This window comes from Macaca thibetana, chromosome 2 (genome assembly GCF_024542745.1).
Source record: "Macaca thibetana thibetana isolate TM-01 chromosome 2, ASM2454274v1, whole genome shotgun sequence".
NCBI lineage: Eukaryota > Metazoa > Chordata > Mammalia > Primates > Cercopithecidae > Macaca > Macaca thibetana.
In genome coordinates this window covers 158,880,406-158,896,473 of record NC_065579.1, presented here as the reverse complement: position 1 = coordinate 158,896,473, position 16,068 = coordinate 158,880,406, and the positions used below count along the sequence as shown (strand labels likewise).

The 16,068-nt window shown below is 37.9% G+C and overlaps 1 protein-coding gene and 1 long non-coding RNA gene across 2 annotated transcripts in view; one reads left to right on the top strand and one right to left on the bottom strand.

Annotated features, from left to right (window-relative positions):
* Positions 1 to 3,322: 3,322 nt before the first annotated feature.
* LOC126947773 (uncharacterized) overlaps positions 3,323 to 16,068 on the bottom strand; it is a 48,170-nt gene continuing 35,424 nt past the window's right edge. The window contains exon 4 of the long non-coding RNA XR_007723194.1: positions 3,323 to 9,971. This is a non-coding gene — a long non-coding RNA (uncharacterized LOC126947773). The remainder of the gene's footprint in view (positions 9,972 to 16,068) is intronic.
* GAP43 (growth associated protein 43) overlaps positions 15,237 to 16,068 on the top strand; it is a 97,981-nt gene continuing 97,149 nt past the window's right edge. The window contains exon 1 of the mRNA XM_050778778.1: positions 15,237 to 15,678. Coding sequence (XP_050634735.1) covers positions 15,649 to 15,678 — 30 coding nt within the window. The 5' untranslated portion in view covers positions 15,237 to 15,648. The remainder of the gene's footprint in view (positions 15,679 to 16,068) is intronic.

Below are 16,068 nucleotides of genomic sequence, written 5' to 3'. Positions count from 1 at the left end.
TCCTAGCACCATTTGTTAAATAGGGTGTCCTTTCCTCAGTTTATGTTTTTGTTTGCTTTGTCAAAGATCAGTTGACTGTGAATATTTGGCTTTATTTCTGGGTTATCTATTCTGTTCCATTGGTCTATGTGCCTATTTTTATACCAGTACTGTCCTATTTTGGTGACTATGACCTTATAGTATAGTTTGAAGTTGGGTAACATAATGTCTCCAGATTTGTTCTTTTTGCTTAGTCTTGCTTTGGCTATGTGGGCTCTTTTTTGGTTCCATAAGAATTTTAGGATTGTTTTCTCTAGTTCTGTGAAGAATGATGGTGGTATTTTGATGGGAATTGCATTGACTTTGTAGATTACCTTTGGCAATATGGTCATTTTTTTGTGAGCCAATTGTTAAGTTTTCAAGAATTTTGAAAGCCAGTTGGTAAACAGTCATTATTACAAATTAAATTTTATGAACACAAAATTAAATAATTATATTAAAACAATATAAATACTGAAAATGCATCACTTCTTAATTATTATTATCTATTCTCTCGAGATTATTTATGTCTGTTTTATCTGTATGGTAGACGTACTATATAACGTTATGCTGTGCATCATTTTCCAGCTCTGCATTTAATGATGCTCATTGGTGGCTTGAAATATGTCATGGTGGGAATGTTTACATCATGGAAATTGAAAAATATTACAAATAATACCTTCTCCTTCCCCCTGAGAGCCAGTCGTTAAACATTTAGCAGCCCATACCACTTAATAATTTCACAATTAATTGGTATGATGGTGAGACACACACACACACAGAGAGACAGAGAGAGAGACAGAACAGAGCTCTTAAAGTTCTGTGATATATTATTTAATATTTAATATTAATTATGGCAGTGATTTACTCACTTTTCCCATCTCATCCTTTGTCACCTCAAATATAATTATTAGTTATGGATCCTACATTTTCAAGGATATAGATAAATTATAGTGTGTTCAAAAAAGATAGGAGAGTATCCAAAATGAGGAGACTCAAAATCTTGTAAAATGAAGACTAGCTCAAGAGATGTGTAGCATACCGAAGACTTGGGGAGGATGCAGGATTTGTATTAAACCACTTGCTGAAATAATATGTGAAAGTAATATTATTGTTGGTGGCCCCAAGGCATCCAAACAGGACTAAACAGGTGAACCTTATATGGAGACAAACATCAGTTTTTATAGGAAAGAATCTCAACAGTTGTTAAAAGTTAAAAATGAAAAGCTTTGGAAGTAATATGCTTTCCTTCAAGCACAGGATGTTTTAACATTTGGTAACATCAAATGGGGAGCTGTGTGGATGATCTTATAGGTATTGTCTAACCTGGAATCTTTGAAGTTCAGCACATGCAATGCAAATGATTGAAGTTAAGCAGAGATAAATTTCTGTGAAGCCAATTTTTCAAAGCTTATTAAGAGGGAGCCCATATCCTCATTGTCATTCAGACCATTAAACACATCCACTCTGATGGAGGTCCAAAAGATGACAATTTGCTAACATGAAGGAAAGACACTCCTAATATATCAGATATTAGGAATGAGAATGACAAAACTAATGAGAGACTTCCTTGATTAAAAGAAAAAGTAAAACTTCAGAGTAACTAGTTAGTGGTAGGAAAATAGACAAGAAGATGTTTTTGAGCTCCAACTTCAAAAATTGTAACCTTCCAATGCTGTATAGTCTAAAGAAATGAATTAAAAATATAATTAATGTATGTATAAAATCACCCTTTTATACTCAACATTCATATGTGGATTAGGGAGACTATGGTATGGATCAAAATACAGTTCACCCTTGAACAACACGGGGATTAGGAGTGCTGACCTCCCACCCAGCTGAAAATTCTAGTATAACTTTTGGCTCCCCTAAACCTTAATTGCTAACACCATGCAGTTGACCAGAAGCTTTATCAATAACATAAACAATTAATTAACATATATTTTGCATATGTAGTATATATTGTAGTCTTAAAGTAAGCTAGAGAAAAGAAAATGTTATTTAAAAATCTTAGGAGAAAATATATTTACTTTTCATTAAGTGGAATGAATCATCATTATCCCCATCATCTTCATGTTGAATAGAATGAGGAAGATAAGGAAGAAGGAGCAACAGTCTTGCTCTCTCAGGGGTGGCTGGCAGAGGTGGAAGAAAATCTGTGTAAAGTGAATCTATACAGTTCAAACCCCTGTTGTTCAAGAATCAGCTGTATAATGCAGTGTAGATAGCTAACATTGTCTTAGAAGTTCAGTGAGGGACCTTTTTTATCAACAAAAAATTTTGAAAGGCCTTAATGGTGACGTGTTTGGTTGAATTTTAGAGAAGTTTGGGATTTTTAGATGAACAAAGGAATAGAGAACTTGATGTAGAGAACTTGCAAGTAAAGAACTGAAAACCAGCAAAATAATTTTGGAGTAACTAATAGGTACTAGAAGCAATTTAAAGGAAGATCGAATGAAGATTATTGCAAATGTTTATCCCAGCACTTTAAGGAGAGAAAATGGAGAAGTTTGTTCAAGAAAATTCTGTGGATGGGTTACATTAGACATTCTAGGTGCGTTTCTGATACCTCCACTATGAAGAATTTTAATTTAAAGGAGAAGGGTAGATGGATTTCAGGCATAAAAAGACCAAGGTTGTTAAGTTAAAAAGCTCAGTTTTTGGCTTGACAGAATTATAGAAGGGTGGGGAAAGGGAACAATAACCCAAAGGATTAAATTACAGAACGAACTTCCCTCTTTGAATGAGGGTTGAAATCAGTGAAATGTATCTGTGCCTCAAGGCAAGAAAGCAAATTAAGTAAAATGATGCTATATATCTGAAATTTATTTTACCGTACAACTGTAAATTTTGTAATATATGAAACCTCCCAACACTTCCCCAGTCTGTAGAAAATAGTGTATTTTAGAAAGAGGTATCATAAGGTGTTATAGTAAAAGAGGTATCATAACACAAGAGAAGATAAAAGGTGATGCATTTAGGGATATGGGTTTTGAAGAAAAACACCTCTCTGATACCCTGTGTGATGACAGTTAGCATTTAATGGAACCCAAATGGAGAGCTTCATGTTTAAAGCCCACCAGAAAGGCTGTGTTTTATCATTTCTCCAAACCATGTGTATTCCAGAAGAAAATTTAGAGTGGGACAAATGCAGGATATGAGTGGACATGGTGAGAAATCTAGCCGAGTCTGTGCAGAACAAAATAACAACAACAGATTGAAACAATTTGGTATTCTGAAAACTAGTGTTTGAAATTTAGCTAAACCAGCCTTCCTCCCTCCTTTTTTTTACCTTATTCTCCAGTTTTCTTCATTATCTCTTCCTTTCTCCCTCCCTCCTGTTTTTCTTTAATAATGAATTGTTTCTTGACGATTCAATAGCTCTGTGTTCAATCCAAGAGGCCAGAATCACATTAACCAAGAAACTAATGTGGCCTAAGCTTCAGAGCTTCTCACTTGAATGGACCATGTGTCCATGGTTCTGCTTTTGTATAATATTTGAAATAGCAAAATATTTTAATAGCAATCCATTAAGACTGCTATCTCTTTCTGTTTAAACTTCCCCTCTGCAATATATCCCCTCAGGTCAGGTTGTGTTGAGTGGCTGTAGGAAATTTAGGAAATCAGCTAAGATGAGGAATTGTATTGGTATTACATGCAGATTGGGTTTAATGGGATATATTTATGTTGCAACTAGGGACTTTTATGTAGAGTTAAGTTATTGCCAGTCATCCTGGTGTAGGAATGGCTTCAAGTAATGCAATAGGCCAACTCACTGGGCATTGTGACCAGAAGGGCAGGACCAGAGGTTGAATTACAAGATAAGCATGTCATATGTCACCTGGCACCCGAAATGCATAGTAAAGATGAGAATCAAAGTTTGAAATGTATGAAGCCAGAAGCTGGTCTGGGAGAAATTCTTCTGATCATTACCTGTGTGAAATTGTGAGTGGGATAATTCAGTTCTTATCAAAACTTGATAAAAATCAAAGTTATTTTTATCAGAAATAAGTTTGATAATGCTGTGTATACAACTATAAACATACATATTTTCCTCTTTCAATAGCAATTGTTTGAAATAGAATTTCTCAGAATTCATGTGTTTTTGTATTACTGCTAGTGCCCTACACAACAAATACATCTGTACATGAAGTCTCCTGTTTTAAGACTCCCAACTCTCAACAGTAAAATCAAATCCAACTATTTTAGAGGAAATACTGGATTATCTTTCCATTCTCCCATAAAAAAATTATATTACAAAGTCATTTTCACATAAAGAGGTTGTTGACGAGCAGAGAGCTAAAAATGAAAAAAAAAAATTATTACAGAGATCTGCCAGGCAGTTATTAGAAAATATTACATTTCTTAAATAAGGATCCCTTTCCCCATTGCTTGTTTTTGTCAGGTTTGTCAAAGATCAGATAGTTGTAGATGTGTGTTCTTATTTCTGAGATCTCTATTCTGTTCCATTGGTCTATGTGTTTGTTTTTCTACCATCACCATGCTGTTTTGGTTACTGTAGCTTTGGAGTATAGTTTGAAGTCAGGTAGCATAATGCTCCAGCTTTGTTCTTTTTGCTTAAGGTTGTCTTGGCTATGTGGGCTCTTTTTCTGGTTCCATATGAATTTTAAAGTAGTTTCTTTCTAATTCTGTGAAAAATGTCAATGGTATTATAATTTAATGGGAATAGCATTGAATCTATAAATTACCTTGGGCAGTATGGCCATTTTACTTTGGGCAGTCTGGCCGTTTTCATCATATTGATTCTTTCTATACATGAGCATGGAATGTTTTGCATTTGTGTGTCCTCTCTGATTTCCTTGAGCAATGGTTTGTAGCTCTCCTTGAAGAGGTCTTTCACTTCCCTTGTTAGCTGTATTCCTAGGTATTTTATTCTCTTTGTAGCAATTGTGAATGGGAGTTCATTCGTGATTTGGCTCTCTGCTTGTCTATTGTTGCTATATAGAAATGCTAGTGATTTTTGCACGTTGATTTTGTATCCTGAGACTTCACTGAAGTTGCTTATCAGCTTAAGAAGCTTTGGGCTGACAGGATGGGGTTTTCTAGATATAGGATCATGTCATTTGCAAACAGAGACAGTTAACAAATGGGGCTGGGAAAACTGGCTAGCCACATGCAGAAAATTGAAACTGGACCCCTTCCTTACACCATATACAAAAATTAACTCAAGACAGATTAAAGACTTAAAGTAAAACTAAAAACTATAAAAACCCTAGAAGATAATCTAAACAATATCATTCAGGATATAGGCAGAGGCAAATATTTCATGATGTAATTGCCAAAAGCAATTGTAATAAAAGCAAAAAATTGACAAATGGGATCTAATTAAACTAAAAAGCTGTTACACAGCAAAAGAAACTACCATAAAAGTGGACAGCCAACAGAATGGGAGAAAATTTTTGCAATCCACTCATCTAACAAAGGTCATCCAGAATCTACAAAGAACATAAATACATTCACAAGAAAAAAAAAAAACCACTAAAAGTGGGCAAAATACATGAACAGACACTTCTCAAAAGAAGACATTTATGTGGCCCACAAACATATGAAAAAAAGCTCAACATCACTGATCATCAGAGAAATACAAATTAAAACCACAATGAGATACCATCACATGCCAGTCAGATTGGCGATTATTAAAAAGTCAAGAGGCTGGGCGTGGTTGCTCACACCTGTAATCCTAGCACCTGGGGAGGCCAAGGTGGGCGGATCATGAGGTCAGGAGATTGAGACCATCCTGGCTAACAGGATGAAACCCCGTCTCTAGTAAAAATACAAAAAATTAGCTGGATGTGGTGGTGGGCACCTGTAGTCCCACCTACTCAGGAGGCTGAGGCAGGAGAATGGCATGAACCCAGGAGGCAGAGCTTGCAGTGAGCCGAGATTATACCACTGTACTCCAGCATGGGCAACAGAGTGAGACTCTATCTCTTAAAAAAAAAAAAAAAAGTCAAGAAACAACAGATGCTGGTGAGGCTGTGGATAAATCGAAACACTTTTACACTGTTGGTGGGAATGTAAATTAGTTCAATTCAACCATTGTGGAAGATAGTGTGGTGATTCTTCAAAGACCTAGAACCAGAAATATCATTTGACCCAGCAGTCCCATTACTGGGCATATACCCAAAGGAATATAAATCATTCTATTATAAAGATACATGCATGCGTATGTTCATTGCAGCACTGTTCACAATAGCAAAAACATGGAATCAACCCAAATGCCCATCAATGATAGACTGGATAGAGAAAACATGATACATATACACTGTGGAATACTATGCATCCATATAAAGGAACAAGATCATGTCCTTTGCAGGGACATAGATGGAGCTGGAAGCCATTATCCTCAGCAAACTGATGCAGAAACAGAAAACAAAACACTGCATGTTCTCACTTATAATTTGGAGCTAAACAATGAGAACACATGGAAACAGGAAGGAGAAAACACACACTGGGGCTTGTTGGGAGAAGGGGAGTGGGAAAGAGAGGATCAGGATAAATAGTTAATGCATGCGGGCCTTAAAACCTAGGTGATGGATTGATAGGTGCAGCAAACCACCATGGCACACACCTTTACCTATGTAACAAACCTGCACATCCTGCACATGTATCCCAGAATGCAAAATTAAAATAAATTAAAAAAAGAAAATAATACATTTATTTTTCTGAATGTTGTGATGTTTGTGATAGATATCAATGTTTAAAAATATATAACTTGTGATTTCTTTCCTTATTCTACATAAGTATTAATTTCATACTTAACTCATATTCTTTTTCTTGAAGAAGGACCCCTCCAAATCATATACTCTTTAAGTCCGATAAGGTCCATATATCTCTCTGCTGGAAACACCAACATATTGGTGTTTAAATTGTTTAAATTAAAAACAAATGTAAAACAAATTTAAAAATTGAGATGTGGTGCTTGCCATCTAGAAATGTGCATTTTAGGCAGGATACAGGCTTGTAAACAAATTGTCACAATACCGAAAGGGGAATACAAAAGAGGTATGCAAAAAGTTCTGTGGCTACTTCAATGACTAAGTCCAATGGAATGTTTTGATTTCAGCCTGTAATGGTGTGTTGGTGGTGGAAGTTGGTGTAATTTAATGGGATTTTTCACCTTACCTGCTTAATGCACTAGTAAGCCATGAGTTAGATTTGTTCACTCAATCATAAACTTCCTCTGGAGCTGAGTGACAGGTTAAGTCTTAACTTATGGGCTACATAGACAAAAATCTTCTCTTCCCATGCCACCAGCACAGGGCTCCCTCATTAAGATTTCTTTGTTCTGGAATATTGGCTATTGAGAAATTCAGGCAGCCTCCATGGTGTGCTGGAAGGAGGAACTTTGAAAGGACTTGAGACAAGTCTGGAAAGATGGGTGGAGATTTGGAGGGTCCCCTAAATCAGCCAGATCTTGGCTTCAGAAATCTTGTCTGCCTACAGGAAGCAGGGTGAATCCTGGCAGTGAGGACATACTGAAATGCTATCAACCTAATTAATATGGTGACATCATATCATAGAGGCAAGCCTCTCCTTGGAACCAGATGCAGCCATGTCTGCCTGAAAGCTTTTGGCAAGCTCTGCCTGGCAGCATCATCTCAGAACAACAATCCAGGTCCAGTCAGAAAATGTTTGCTGAGTACCTGTTATGTGCCAGCCACCAGACCAGGTGCTAGGAGTAAAAAGATGAATAAGAGAGGGCCCCTGCAAACAATGAACTTACATCTGAATGAGGACAGTAAATAATATTAGTGTGGTAAGTGCCAATAAAATACTGTATCCTGCGTGTTATGGGACCCAGAGGAGGTGAGCAAGTCTCTTCTGGGCGTTCAGTGAAGGCTGCTCAGGGAAATTTACTATTTGTCTGGTTACTGAGTTTTCAAGACTCATATGAAGTGGGTAAATTTTTCTAAGTATACGGAACAGAATGGCTTCAAGAACGGAAACAAGATGAGGTGTTCATTGAATGATTTCTTCATTACATTATAAAGTGTAAAATGGGGAGAGGTAGAAGATACTGTCAGAACAGTATCAGGAGTCATGAATTCGAGCTTAAGCTTTGTCCCTCAGACCATTCTTTCTCAAAGTGTGATCCAAGTATCACTGTTCTAACCTTATCCCAAAATGATAACTATACACATTGCAGATTCTGAGCACTTCCTCTCATCTACCGAGTCCAATGATCTGTTAAAGAGCTCCAGAGAATCTGCATTTTTAGCAAGTTCCTCAGGCAGTTCTTTTGTGCGCTGAAAGTTTGAGACAGACTAATTATGGCACAGGGATCCACAGAGGGATTTTAGGAAGGGGAAGGGTGTTGTTTGATTTTCATTTTAGATAGATCCATCTGGGTGCAGTGTTGAAGGTAGAACTAAATGGTGGGTAAATACAAAAATAGCAAAACCAATTAGAATGTTATTGCAATAATCTTGGCCAGAAATGCTGAAGGCCTGTGTTAGAGGAATTGAAGAAGAAAGACTTAAAAAAGAATATTTCAGAGATAAAGATGGGCAGAACATTTAGGAGGAAATGAAAACTGGTTGGTTGTGGAGTGTGGTTGTCATGGAGTAGGAGGAGGTGATGCTGACTAGGGTGAATGATGAATCATGGGGCGCTTTACTAATACTGGGAATACAGGGAAAGGAACAAGCTGGCAGCCAAGAGGCCAAGTTGAGTTTTAGTTTGAGATTGGGGTATCTATGAGCCATCTGTGTGTATTCACAGCAAGTAGATGAATACCTAGTTCTAAAGTTCCTATCTGAGAGAGATTTTATTTAATGTTGTACCGCTGAATGCCAAGCCATGGAACAGGGCAAACATGAGTAATCCATATTTAGGGTGGTTTGGTGCTAACAGACCTTGAGAAATGTGCCCCAAACCAAGGTCATCTGAGCCCTGAATGCTGTTAAAAAGTATTTAAAAGTCCACAGGAGTATTGAAGATTTCCCAGTACACTCCTAGATATAATTATTGTTGCAGCTTGATCTGTATAGAGCAAGGATCTAATTTTGTGATTTCTGCTGCTGTTGCTTCTTCACCTGGTAAACACACATGAGGCATCTTCCGCTGTAGAAAATGCCCCACTATAACTGAGAAGGTGTGGAAACCAAGTGCTGTATGACTCTCACCACTGAAAAGTAAAGATTTTAATTTGGAGTTTTCTTTGTTTTGTTTTTTGTTTTGTTACTTTTTAGGTAAGAGGATGTTAGTTTAATGTCAGTCCACCTCCATGTTGTCCTACTTTACATCTTGGGTCTTGATGATATATTGTTTTCTGACCAGCTATTGTTATGGTTATGGTTTTTGAATTTCAATATTTCCATTCAGGATGTTTAAAAATAACATCTTGAGACAGCACAATGTAGAACGATCCTTTCCTCTGGAAAGACGTGTGTCATTCCTTGAATAGTTCTCACTATGGATACTTATAAAATCACACCTGGTTTACTTACTTATGCAGGTATTTAAATGACAAGTCAATTGAATTTATAAATGACATTTTAAGAGGATAAAGGCAAGGAACTTTCTCAAGCATTTTTTAGGCTATTGTTACCTCTAGTTTACCCCCATGATGGCTTCTTTTCTTGATCCTGTCTTTGAGTTCCTGAATCCTGAACATTTCTCAAAGTTCATTCTTTGGTCCTCTGATTTCTAGAGCACACTGTAGCTCACAAAATGAATTCCCTTTGATGGCTCCAACAATGACCCGTAGAAAGACAATTCTGACTTTTGTTTCTTACCATCTGATCCTGTATTACTCTTGAATGTGTCAATGCTTTCATAAAATGAACACTTTCAAGCTTGACTCATCACCTTTCTCACAAAACCAGGTCCCTTTCTGACTTTTTTAACTCTCATTTTCCAGGCTGTCTAGGTTCAATCTCTGCACAATTTTTGGTTCTTGCATTCTTCTCTCCCTCCTAGATATTCTCCTGTGAGATAAAAGAAACAAAATACGTAAAGCACAAAATATGTGGTATATGGAACACACTAGGCACTTAACAGGTGACAGTTCATTTTTTCTTCCACGGTTCCTCCCAGATATAGCATTAGAACAATTCTAAGTTTTTCTTAACAGGACCCCAGTTTATCTTTCTTACCATTTTATACTATACGTTACCAGAGGCATTCTTTAAAATGTCCCCATTCATAAATCTGAGGTCTAATACCTCGTAGTGGGGTGACTTGCGTCTCCCAAAAAGCTATGTCCAAGTCCTAATTCCTGGTACCACTGAATGTGAACTTACTTGGGAAAAAAAAAGTCTTTGCAGGTAATTTGTAATGAAGTTGAGGATATCAAGATGAGATCATCTTGGATTTAGGGAGGGCCCTAAATTTGATGACAGATGTCTTTCTGAAAAAGGGAAAGATGGGGCTGGGCACAGTAGTTCATGCCTGTAATCCAAGCACTTTGGGAGGCCAAAGCGGGTGGATCACCTGAGGTCAGGAGTTTGAGACCAGCCTGGCCAAGATGGCAAAACTAGTACTCTACTAAAAATACAAAAATTAGCCAGCCATGGTGGCACACATCTGTAGTGTCAGCTACTCAGGAGGCTAGGGCAGGAAAATCACTTGAACCTGGGAAGCAGAAGTTGCAATGAACCAAGATCTCGCCATTGTACTCCAGCCCGAGTGACAGAGCAAGACTCTGTCTCAAAAAAAAAAAAAAAAAAAAAAAAAAGAAGAAGAAGAAGAAAAGGGAAAGACACAGGGACCCAGAGAGGGGAAGTTCTTATGGAGATGAAGGCAGAGATTGGAGTGATGTTTCTTCAAAACAAGCAACACCAAAGATTGACCACAGCCACTAGAAGCTAAGAGAAAGATCTGGAAGGTATCCTCCCTCAAAACCTCCAGAGGGAACAAACCCTGCCAACTGATTTCAGCCTTCAGGTTTTCAGAAATGTGAGAAAGTAATTTTCTGCTGTTTTAAGCTACCAAATTTGTTACAGCAGGCCTAGGAAACCAACATATCCCCTTAGCCTGATCTTGAAGATCCCTGTTAATCTGGTTTTAACCTACGTTTTCAACATTGTCTCCTGCCAGTATCCTTTACAGCTTCCCCCACTTCTGTATCCTTCCAGTCCCTTGATCATGCAGTGAATATTTGTGCATTTTGTCTTTTCTAATGTGATCCCTTTCCCTTGTCTAAAACTCCTATGTCTTCTCTATTCTTTCAAATCCTAATCCTGAAACGAAAGGCCCATCATAGTCTACAGTGATTTGTTTCCTATTTTGAATGCTTATCAAACAATTTGACATTGAATCATATTTTGTACACACAGTGTTTGGTTTTCTCTTCACATATGTGTGACTTTCCTTGAGGGCAGAATGATTTTTGCAACATAGAAACTGTAGATTAAATGAGTGAAAACAGCAAGCATGAGAAAGCAGGTGTTTGGGATGAATTATGTCCCCCTTATTTGCAAATTCATATGTTGAAACCTAACTCCCAGTACCTTAAGATGTGACTGTATTTGGAGATCTTTAATGTGACCCTTTAAAGAGAAAATTAAGGTGAAATGAGGCCATAGGTGTGGGCCCTAATCCAATTTGATTGGTGTCCTTATGAAGGAGAGCTTAGGATACACAGGGACAGACAGTAGGGGTGCACATGCACACAGAGGGACAACCATACCATGGGCAGAGGCAGCAGAGGGCAGCCAGCTGCAAGTGCAGGAAAGAGGTTTGGAAAGAACATTCCTTTAGGACTCTCAGAGGAAACCAACTCTGCCAGCAGCCTGATCTTGGACTTCTAGCCTTCAGAACTGTGAGAAATTACATTTTGGTTGTTTAGACCACCCAGTCTGTGCTATTTTGTTACGGCAATGCTAGAAAACTAATGCAGCAAGTAAGAGGCTTAGATTAGGCACTGAAAAAATAAGAGAAGGCCGAGGTAAGAGGATTGCTTGAAGCCAGCAGTGTGAGACCAGTCTAGGCAACATAATGAGAACTCTGCAAAAATAAAAAATAAAAAAAATTAGCCAGGAGTGGTGATGTGTAGTTTTAGTTCTAGTTACTCAGAAGGCTGAGGTAGAAGATTGCTTGAGCCCAGGATTTCAAGGTTGTGGTGAGCTATGTTTGTACCACTGCACTGCAGCCTGGGTGACAGAGTGAAAACTTGTCTCAGAATAAAATAAAATTTGAAAAAAGGGAGAAATAAGACTAACATATTTTCTACCTGAATTGATGACATTATCTTCTCTCAAGTACCAGCCATAATCCTAAAATGGTAAACTATTTGACAGAACCCTTAGTAAAGACCAGTGATTTCTGGGTTCATTATACAAGCAGTATCACTTTAGTATAAATTTCAAAGAGATCTGAGCATGGAACTGGGACCTGGCCTCTACCACTCTTTATCTTTTTCTAGACTGTTACTATTGTCTAACCTATAGTCAGGAAGTTAATTGATAGTCTTATGAGTTAATTTGCTAATCTAAAATTGTAAAAGGGTTAGTCATGGGGTTTAAGCCTATGCATTTTCTAGGATTAGTTATAAGAGTACAAGGATTAGTAGGTCTATTATGTTGTTGCTTGGCAAAAATCGGGACATCGGTTATTTTATTTTTTATATATTTTTGCAAAGCTCAGAGCAGTTTGTGCTTTCTCTTCCTTATTCTTTTGCCACCCATAACCGTCAATGCTTAGAGAAAAAGATGCATTAGAATTGATTCCGTGTTATGCAAATTAAATTTGGAATCTTAGGCTCCCAAATTGGGAGGTAATTTTTCAAGGTTCCTTGATAGAATGTAGTACGTCCAGCGGAAGGCATCAAGAAATGGTGAGAACCTTACACACTGAGATACCTGAGGGTAGTTGAAGGAGCAGACATCTCGTCAGAAATACATGGAGGGCTCTCTATTGTATGAAAATATTAGCTTGTTCTCCATGGCTCTTGAGGTAAGAGTCGGGCCTAAAAGATGGACCTTGCTGATTTCATTTCAACATTGAATGCTGATTTCATTTCAGCATTAAAACTTCCACTATGTAGTTTAATCTCTTAAGGACCAGAAGTAATGATGAGTAGAGGCCTATTGAGTGGTGACTGATGTAGCCTAGTGGTTAAGAGCCTTTTAGAGTCCTAGCTTTACTACTTATTAGTTCTGTGACTTAGTCAAGGCACTTAACTTTCCTTAGCTTTGGCATCCCCATCAAAATGGGGTTACTGCTTGTGCCTACCTCATTTTGAGTATTAGATAAAATAACGCATGTAAACTGATGAGGAAGCTGATCCTGAGCTGGGTGGTTTCACATATTTAGTCACAAATTTCATCAATGCTTGTGCCCAGTTTTAAGCCCCAGCTTAACTTCATTATGCCACTTTGTTTCCAAATTTCCTTCACATAAATAAAGGGGAAAAAGTATAAATGGGATGGCTGAGGTGAGTACATTGAAAGGGAAAGGAGTTAATCTCACTGTTTAAGTTTAGCCACACAGTTAATGAAATGGCCTTATCAATGAAGTTATCCTGTTTAAACGCCAAAAGGAGCAATTTCTTCTCCATCATCCCAAATTCCCACCTTCTCTGCCTCCTCTCTTCATTACTCTTTAGTCACTAGCAGGCTAGGTAGGGTGTTCCTAATCTGCAATTGGAATGTTTCTGGTAGGAGCCATTTCTCACCTACTCTTTGTCCTCTTCTATCACTTAAAATCATGGAAGGCTGTTCTGAAAGCAGCTGGGCTTTCAAAACTGGGCTCATTGTAACATTAAAAAATTATTAAACTCAGAAACTAATTCTGTTTTTTAATCATAAAATATGAAAACTAGGAAGCAAACTGGAAGAATGAAAGACCAAGTCAGCTGGATCTGAAGCGGGCCATTCTCAGGAAGACTACTGAGGAATAATTAAGACTAATTTGAAGTATCACCTCCTGGGTATCACCATCATCATCCCCAGGTACCTGAGATAGTTCATTTTGAAATAGATACACCTGAAATTATGTTAAAATGTACTAAGCACTTATTGAGCTCAGCAATCCTGAAATATGCCTAATAGTAAGCTGCCTAGTTGCCACTTATTAACTAGGTTTATGTCTAGGAGGGACTGTGAAGAATAAGAGCTGTTTAATTAGGGGTACTTGTCATCACTAATGAACAACAAGAAATAGTTTTAAAACTTCTTCGAGATATTCACTTGCAAATGTCACCCGAGTTTCAGAAAAGTATAGTCTCTGGAGTAAATCTCCTATACACTCAGAGAGACTCTGTTGTGCTTTGCATGCGTTATGTCGTTTAGTCCTCAAAACATGTTGGCAAGGTTTGCATTATTATCTCCATTTTAAAGATGAGAAAATTAGGTGCAAAGAGCTTCAGTAACACACTCAAACTCATTCAACAATAAATAACTAAAAATTGTGCTATACACACTTTAAGAGTCACATATTCCTCCTCCAAAATTATGAAAGGCCATAGAACGAATTCAAGAAGTAGGCTTCATGACATATCGTTTCTTCTCATCTCAGATGGATTCACTTTAATCTATCATGCCCACATTGTAAAATATCATTTTGATCACCATCAATATTACACAGACCTGTTTCAATGTGCTCAGGTTTTTCAGTAAAATTAGAAGAAACCACAATTTACAAACAGGTATATGTGCATTAAGAAAAAAAAAAAACTACCATGTGATTTTATATATGGATGCCAATTCTTAAACATTATTTATTATTTCTGAGCTCTAGTGCTTAGAATGTTTAAAATGCAATATATTTATGTGGATTTTTTCCAGGATATTGGAACATACATAAAATATGCTTGTGCATATCTAAGCTTTGTATTTATTTCAGGTTATATGTATACTGAGAAGAATATATAAACAGTGTATGATAGTTACATCTTATTTCATTTTTTGAGGGAAATTAACCTCCACAATTATTAACTATGCATAAAATGTAATGGCAGAAATATTGTATAGGACTGACTGCAATTCCTCTTTAGAAATAGTTGTTCTTTGCTTTTATAATACTAGGAAAAGAGGAGAAGAGTTCTTAAAGAAATACAAGGATTCCTCAAGCCCCTCTTCCCTAAAACATGCTCTATCATATCTCCTGGATTGACTGGAATATCCTTCTCTGCCCCCACCCCATTACCCTCTCAATGCAGTGGAAAAGTCGGTGGGTAATTGGGTCCAGATTGGAGGTGTTTAAATATTCATGAGGCTGGCAGGGGACTGGGAGGGGGTGACTGTCTAGAATGGGGGTAGGGGCTGGGGGAAGTGATTAGTCACTGAAGGCTAGCGAACAATTCCGAGAAAGAGACGGAGAGAGAGGGAAGAAAAAGACAGACAGACAGATACTGGGGGGGAGGAGAAAAAAGGAGAAGAGAGGGAAGAGAAGAGAGGACAGCAGAGAGAGAGCACCAGAGAGAGAGAGCGCGTGCTAGAGAGAGAGAGCGAGCATGTGCGATGAGCAATAGCTGTGGACCTTACAGTTGCTGCTAACTGCCCTGGTGTGTGTGAGGGAGAGAGAGGGAGGGAGGGAGAGAGAGCGCGCTAGCGCGAGAGAGCGAGTGAGCAAGCGAGCAGAAAAGAGGTGGAGAGGGGGGGAATAAGAAAGAGAGAGAAGGAAAGGAGAGAAGGCAGGAAGAAGGCAAGGGACGAGACAACCATGCTGTGCTGTATGAGAAGAACCAAACAGGTAGAGCTAAAGATTTTTACTTCTTGCTGTTGTGGAATAACCAGAGTACAGTATTTCCCTATAAAGGCAAACAATTTTTTTACTGCTTCTGCTCTGGCCATGGTGCTCGCGCTTCCTTAGCATATGGTAACTGATGGTTGCATCCCAGCTTTTATTCTTTTCTGTCTTTCATGCTCCGGTTTTGGAATGCTGCTACTAATTAGGGTGAGGGTAGAAAAAACATGCCTGTTTGGCTAGAAATTTTTTTTTTTTTTTTTTTTTTTCTTATTAGTGAATGCTCAGCGTTTGAGGTCTCTGGTCTTGAGGGTGTGGACGTAGAAAGGGGTGTGGGGGAGATTATGTGGGCTCTACCTACAAGATGGGGAGGCAATTCTTTATATTATTTGCAAA